The following is an 8,390-nucleotide window of genomic DNA, read 5'->3' on the forward strand; positions in this document are numbered from 1 at the left end:
AGAGTACAGCAGGGATCACCACCATCCCATGCCGGAGCCTCGTGGAGCTTTTTAGGTGTTTTCGCTCAATAAACACTCCCAGCGCCCGGTCTGGGAATCGAAACCGCGATCCTATGACCGCGAGTCCGCTGCCCTAACCACTGGGCCATTGCGCCTCCACATATCTGTGGAGTGCCCAGCCACTTGCACGTTAATCTCACGGGCAGGCTGTTCCGTCGATCGGATCAACTGGAACGTTCGTCATCATGACCGACGAAGCGCAGTGCCCCAGCTACGTTAAAAGTACGAGTGTATGTAGAATATTCACTTACTATGCGATAACTAGATCAATAAGTAGTTGTTCTATTGATCGAACTACTGGAAGTGTTACCGTCGAAACCGACGGAGGAGAGGAATCGTGATGGCGATCTTTTGACGGTGGAAGTAGCGTTAGTATTAATGATAGAGATGGTGGCGGAGGCTGATGGTGATAGTGATGGTAGCAGTGGTAGAGGTGCTAGTGGTTGTGATGGGTATGATGGTGGTAGCGACAATGATGACGGCGGTGGTGACAGTGATGGTGGTGCTGGTGCTGGTGCTGGTGCTGGTGCTGGTGGTGCTGGTGCTAGTTTGGTGGTGGTGGTGGTGGTTTGGTGATGGTAGTACTGCTGCTGCTGCTGGTGGTGTTGGCGGGAGTGACCTTAGTAACGGTTGTTGTTGTTGTTGTGGTGGTGGTGGTGGTCTGGTGGTGGTGGTGGTGGCGGTGGTGGTGGCGGTGGTAGTGGTGGTGATGGTAATATTGGAGGCGTTGGTTCTGATTGTCAACACTACTGTTATCATAGATCATTGATGCTTCCCCCCCTCTTATTGTATGGTTGTGTGTGTGTGTGCATGTGTGTACGTTCGTGTGTTTGTGTTTGTGTGTGTGTGTGTATTGTTAGTGCTGTTGCTGTTGTTGTTGCTGTTGCTGTTATTGATACTCTTCTTCTTGTTGTTAATGTTTATATTATCACGCTGGCATTGCTTCTAAAAGCACCATTCTTCCAAATGTCTCCCTTTCAATTCCTAACACTTGAATTACTCTCTCTCTCTCTCTCTCCTTCTCTCCCTCCCCCTCTCTCTCTCTTTCTCTCTCTCATCCCTTTGCTTGTTTCTTATGTAGATGTCGCTGTTGATGTTCTTATTTTCATCCTTTTATTTATTCATTTATTTTGCTTTCCTTTCTTTCATTTCCTTTCCTGCAGTCTCGTTTTTACCCCCTTCTTCTCTTCTTCTTCTTCTTCTTCTTCTTCTCTTCTTCTTCTTCTCTTTCTCTCTCTCTCTTTCTCTTTTTCTCTCTCTTTCTCTCTCTTTCTCTCTCTTTCTCTCTCTTTCTCTCTTTCTCTCTCTCTCTCTTTCTCTCTCTCCCTCTCTCGCTCCCTCTCTATTCCTCTCTCTCTTTCTTTCTCTCTCTCTCTCGGGTCCAGTAAAAGAAGCTCACCATTCTCTGAATATTATATCCAGTTTTCCGTTCCGAAAACCCAACAATCATGCGTGCGTGCGTGCGTGCGTGCGTGCGTGTGTGTGTGTGTGCGTGTGTGTGCGTGTGTGTGAGCACGTGTGTGCGTGTGTGTGAGCACGCGTGTGCGATTTCTGTTAAAGTAGCACACGACAACGACGATGATGATGATGACGACGATAACGATAATGATGAAAATGACCAGGGGGAGAAGAAAGGGAGATGGATGGTGGGGAGAAACGTTATCGTCGTCGGCCATCCCTCGTCAAATTCAATAATAGTAGTTGCAGAGAGAGTAGATGTGTTGATAAAAACAGTCTTTGAAGTGATACGCAGATGGTGATAATGGTGCTTGTGGTCATGACGTTATCGGTAAGTGTCTTATTGACGATAGTGATGGTGATGATGGCGGTTGTTATAACAATAGAGATTATGATGGTGTATGGGATCATCAAAATTCATTTTCTTGTATCTTTTGTCTTTTACATATTTTAGTCATTGGACTACGGCCATGCTAGGGCATTGCCTTGAGTGGTTTAGTCGAAAAGGTGGATCCCAGTAATTATTTTTAACGCAGGTGCTTATCTATCAGTCGAAACGGCTAAATTATCAGGACGTAAACAAACCAATACCAATTGTTAAGCGGTGTGGGGGAGCATACACAAACAACACAAACACGCGCGCATACACACATATATATACATACATGATGGACTTCCACACAGTTTCCGTTTACCAGATTCACTCGCTATTCTTTCTCACATTCTGTATCACGCTGAATCTCCCCGAGAACTACGTTAAGGGTACACGTGTCTGTGGAGTGCTCAGCCACTTACACGTTAATTTGACGAGCAGGCTGTTCCGTTGATCGGATCAACTGGAACCCTCGTCGTGGTAACCAACGTAGTGCCACGACTGTATGTAACCCGATCTGAGGAATAATATGCGTGTTACGATTTCGTATTTTGTTTACAATGATTAAAATTGCTGAGCAACATTAAAAATGTTCCTTTAAAGAAGTCATATTGACATTGGTGTGATGGGAAGCACTCCGTCGGTCACGACGATGAGGGTTCCTGTTGATCCGAATCAACGGAACAGCCTGCTCGTGAAATTAACGTGTAAGTGGCTGAGCACTCCAGACACGTGCACCCTTAACGTAGTTCTCGGGGATATTCAGCGTGACACAGAGAGTGACAAGGCCGGCCCTTTGAAATACAGGTACAACAGAAACAGGAAGTAAGAGAAAGTTGTGGTGAAAGAGTACAGCAGGGATCACCACCATCCCTGCCGGAGCGTTGTGGAGCTTTTAGGTGTTTTCGCTCAATAAACACTCACAACGCCTGGTCTGGGAATCGAAACCGCGATCCTATGACCGCGAGTCCGCTGCCCTAACCACTGGGCCATTGCGCCTCCTCCTTTAAGGAAGTCATATTGACACTGGTGTGATAATCGTGTCAATAACACCGTGTGTCTGTTCGTCGGTTCGTTAGTTTAATCTCAGTTGCTTATATTAAACAGAATTAGAATAATCTTAACTCATAAAAATGACTGATGTGCTGAAAGATGGAAAATCATTAGCAAAATAAGTGATGTCTTCATTCAGCCAAGATTCGGTCTAGATTTTCTGAAGCTTTAAAATTATGTTTTTAAAAATCTACTCAGATACTCCTTTGCTGTGACGTTGTGCCTTTGAGAACCATATCGTTCAGGATTAAAAACAAAATTAGTTAAAGCTAGCAGTATCACCCGGTGTTGCTCGGGTTTTGTTTTCTTTTCGACCCTTTAGAATTGGAATTTTTGAAAAGTAAAAATTTTACATTATGTAGCTTGTTATTCTCTTTAAGTGAACATCTTTCTGGTTGAAAAATGGTCGAAAAATGGCGACACAGCAGTCAAAACATCGTAAAAAATAGGGTTTTTCATAGAAAAAAAGCACCTTTTTTATGTAAACATGGTCCGATTTGAATTTTATCTTCTACGGAAGGCAGAGCAAGCCTTCTTTTATAATACTCTCAATTTTGGTCAACTTGCGCCACAGGGTCTCGGAGGAGATAGTGTTAGTTGAAGGCTACCAAACCTGCCATACACAGACAACTTCAGCTTTATATAGAGAGAGATTTAACATCACTTAAAAGCGGATGTTGTATTAGAATACAAAATATGACGAATTTATTACAAGAGAAATTCTCATATAGTTTCGTGATTCATATGAGCACACTTGTTTACACCGCTAGAAGGAGACAATCACCGCCTTCCTCGCTGCCAGGACACCCAGATCGCGTGATTTTGGCCTTACTTGGTCTTGTCAATGGTAAATACATGACTCCTGGAAATAGGAGTAACTGTCCAGCTAACGATATACATAGAATCACAGAACCCAATCAGGCACTGGTGTCGCTAAAAGCCAGCGGGCTTATCAAAAACTAATTAAAGTGACAGAAGTAAAAAGATAAAAACTAAAATTTAAACACCATTTAAAAGTGGATGTTGTGTTAGAACAGACAATACTGCGAGTTTACCAAGAGAGATACTCTCCAGATTTTGCTCTTGCATTTTTTGCTTAGATTTTTTTTTTTTTGCTGAGCTTCAGATGATTTGTGCGTTTCAGTTATCAATTGTTTAACCTCCATATATTACAGGTTCACAGTGGCGAGAGACCATACAAATGTGTTTATTGCAATAAGGCTTTCACAGCATCCAGCATCCTGCGTACTCATATACGTCAACATTCTGGTGAAAAACCTTTTAAGGTAAGTTTTAACCATGTATTGGTGGAGTGGTTCAAATATTGGACAACATATTCATAAGTAATGAGTTCGAATCTGTTGATGGTGGTATTTCATTGTGTTCCCGGGTATTCTTAGGCTATCACGTGACATTAACTCACAACATTGAACCAATGAGTGGGCTTAAACGTCGTCGCTCTGATCTGTTATAAATATAAACCAAATTCCCTTTAAACCCCGCTACATTGTCATTATCATCATTATAAGCAGCCGCAGAAGTAACAGTATCTGGACATTGTTGCCTCGAGCCCAAGGGCGTAAAGGGCCGGCTATTCGGTTTTCATGGCCTTTAAGTGGCAGAGATTACAACATACCTCGTACAGTCCGTCGTACAGTCACTCATTTACAGATGAGTAGACTGAAACAACATTAAATGAAGTGTTTTGCTCGAGAATACGACACACAGCCCGGTCCGGGAATCGAAACTACGACCTTGTGATCGAGAGTGCAAACACCCTAACCATTAGGCCACGAACTGATCACCAAGTTACACTATTATCATTTGAAAACAGAACGGACATATTAAATGGCGTAATTTTTAAATACACTGGTCTTTTTAAAATATGACAGGAGGGTCACGCTTGGAACACCTTTAGTCATTGGCCAGCTCAATAAACACTGACCTGAAGCTAAATAAAAGCATCAACAAGTTTCCTATTTTGTCACAATTGACCATCATGTTATGGAAATGAATACCATATCAATATGAATGTGTTCCACCTCAGACTAGTCGTATCAGTCTACTTACCTTGCCGTTGTGCATGTACGTATGTACGTATGTGAAGGCGCGTGGCTTAATGGTTAGGGCAGTCGGCTCACGATCGTAAGATCGGGAGTTCGATTCCCGGCAGCGCGCTGTGTCCTTCAGAAAGACAATTTATTCCTCGTTGCTCCAGTCCACTCAGCTGGCAAAAATGAGTAGTGTCTGTATTTCAAAAAGCCAGCCTTGTTACATTTTGTGTCACACTAAATCTCCCTGTATGTACGTGTGTATGTATGTATGTATGTATGTATGTATGTATGTATGTATGTATGTATGTATGTATGTACGTGTGTATGTATGTATGTATGTATGTACGTGTGTATGTATGTATGTATGTATGTATGTACGTGTGTATGTATGTATGTACGTATGTACGTGTGCATGTATGTATGTATGTATGTATGTATGTATGTATGTATGTACATTAAGGGTACGCGTGTGTGTGGAGTACTCGACCACTTTTCACGTTAATTTTACGAGCAGGCTGTTCCATCGACCGAATCAACTGTAACCCTCGTCATTCTAACCGATGGAGTGCCAGTTAGCGTATGTGCGTATGTATGTACGTGTGTATGAATGTATGTATGTATTATGTATGTACGTATGTATGTACATATGTATGTATGTATGTATGTATGTATGTACGTGTGTATGTATGTGTGTACGTATGTATGTACGTATGTACGTGTGTATGTATGTGTGTACGTATGTATGTACGTATGTACGTGTGTATGTATGTATGTATGTATGTACGTATGTACGTGTGTATGTATGTATGTGCGTATGTATGTATGTATGTACGTATGTACGTGTGTATGTATGTATGTATGTATGTATGTACGTATGTACATATGTATGTATGTATGTACGTATGTACGTGTGTATGTATGTGTGTATGTATGTATGTACGTATGTACGTGTGTATGTATGTATGTATGTATGTACGTGTGTATGTATGTATGTATGTATGTACGTGTGTATGAACGTATGTACGAGTGTATGTATGTATGTACGTATGTACGTGTATATGTATGTATGTATGTATGTACGTATGTATGTATGTATGTATGTATGCATGCATGCATGTATGTATGTATGTATGTATGTATGTATGTATATATGTACGTGTGTATGTATGTACATATGTGCGTATGTACATGTGTATGTATGTATGTACGTATGTACGTGTATATGTATGTATGTATGTATGTATGTATGCATGCATGCATGCATGTATGTATGTATGTATGTATGTATGTATGCATGCATGCATGTATGTATGTATGTATGTATGTATGCATGCATGCATGTATGTATGTATGTATGTATGTATGTATGTATGTATGCATGCATGCATGTATGTATGTATGTATGTATGTACGTGTGTATGTATGTACGTACGTATGTACGTATGTATGTATGTATGTATGTATGTATGTATGTATGTTTGTATGTATGTATGTATGTACGTATGTATGTACGTATGTATGTACGTGTGTATGTATGTATGCATGTATATGTACGTGCGTGTGTATACGTATGATCTCTTCCATTTTTTTTTATTATTTGCAGTCTTTCTGTAAATGAGATACTAAAAGCTCTGTCATTCTAAAAAAAAATGCAAAATATCCGTTGTCGGAATGTTGATAAAAAGACAATGTCACATTTTGAATTTGAGAAATGTCTTCGTTATTTTTACAGATCTGCTTATAAATTGTATTTGTAATGTGCGTGTTCTGAAAACCCTTAGCTTTTCCAAATTGTCAAGCACTTACAAAACCAAATGTGAAGTTATAATCTAGGTATAGAAACTGAAGGTTTTGAAGTACTTGTCTGTAGGCGCAGGAGTGACCGTGTGGTAAGTAGCTTGCTAACCAACTACATGGTTCCGGGTTCAGTCCCACTGCGTGGCATCTTGAGCAAGTGTCTTCTGCTATAGCCCCGGGCCGACCAATGCCTTGTGAGTGGATTTGGTAGACGGAAACTGAAAGAAGCCTGTCGTATATATGTATATATATATATGTGTGTGTGTGTGTTTGTGTGTCTGTGTTTGTCCCCCTAGCATCGCTTGACAACCGATGCTGGTGTGTTTACGTCCCCGTCACTTAGCGGTTCGGCAAGAGAGACCAACAGAATAAGTACTGGGCTTACAAAGAATAAGTCCCGGGGTCGATTTGCTCGACTAAAGGCGGTGTTCCAGCATGGCCGCAGTCAAATGACTGAAACAAGTAAAAGAGTTATCCTTATTTTGCCTTAACTTCTGAAGAGATGTTCATATCAGCAAGGGAGCAGCTCTGTATGATGGTATATACTTTTTGTTGTCAGTGCCCAATAACAATGTCCAGCCTGTTATACTTTTTACTTTTACTTGTTTCACTCATTTGACTGTGGCCATGCTGGAGCACCGCCTTTAGTCGAGTAAATCGACCCCACACACGCTCACAGATGCGAGGGGTGCTGAATAGTTCATGACCTTGAGTAAAATAAAAAATACAGGAGAGTCAGTTAATTATGATTTTATTCAATATATTTCCTCTCGGATTCACACACTCATTGCAGCAATCCTTCATGTTTTTCTAAGGCCTGTAAAAGAACTCGTAAGGTTGAGCCTCCAACCAGGCCTTTTGCGATACTCTTAAAAGCAGGGAACTTTCCAGCATCCCCTCGTATATCCCATATGTTTATATCTCACGTGTTTTTATTTGGATTTCTATTTGTAACGGTTTCTTGTATTCTCATTTCTACTTCTAGTGTAAACACTGCGGGAAAGCTTTCGCGTCACATGCAGCACACGACAGTCACGTGCGAAGGACTCATGCCAAGGAGAAAATGTGCATGTGCACTACATGTGGAAAGACGTTTTCTCAACCATACGAACTAAAATTCCACATGAATGTCCATACTCAAGACTGAAGTTGAACAGGTAACAGCAGCACTAGTAGAAAACAGTAACAACAGCAGTAATAGGAATAGTAACAGCAACAGTAACAACAACAGCAGCACTCATTGGACAAACGTTAAACAACTACAGCAGCAATACACAACAACAACAACAACATCAACAACAGCACCAGAAACTTATTTCTTTCCTGCCCACAAGGGGCTACACACAGAGGGAACAAACAAAGACAGACAAACGGATTAAGTGGATTATATCTACCCCAGTGCGTAACTGGTACTTAATTTATCGATCCCGAAAGGATGAAAGGTAAAGTCGACCTCGGCGGAATTTGAGCTCAGAATGTATAGCGGCAAACGAAATACCTATTTCTTTACTACCCACAAGGGGCTAAACACAGAGAGGACAAACAAGGACAGACAAACGGATTAAGTCGATTATATCGACCCCAGTGCGTAACTG

At 41.2% G+C, this 8,390-nt stretch overlaps 1 protein-coding gene across 1 annotated transcript; it reads left to right on the forward strand.

Annotated features, from left to right (window-relative positions):
- Positions 1-1,837: 1,837 nt before the first annotated feature.
- LOC118763314 (PR domain zinc finger protein 14-like) lies at positions 1,838-8,070 on the forward strand. The gene is made up of 3 exons (XM_036502680.1): positions 1,838-1,849; positions 4,120-4,230; positions 7,781-8,070. Exons 1-3 carry the CDS (start codon positions 1,838-1,840, stop codon positions 7,940-7,942), a joined length of 285 nt encoding a protein of 94 aa, XP_036358573.1. The 3' UTR covers positions 7,943-8,070.
- Positions 8,071-8,390: the final 320 nt, after the last annotated feature.

The sequence above is a fragment of the Octopus sinensis genome, linkage group LG4, assembly GCF_006345805.1.
Source record: "Octopus sinensis linkage group LG4, ASM634580v1, whole genome shotgun sequence".
Classification (NCBI taxonomy): domain Eukaryota; kingdom Metazoa; phylum Mollusca; class Cephalopoda; order Octopoda; family Octopodidae; genus Octopus; species Octopus sinensis.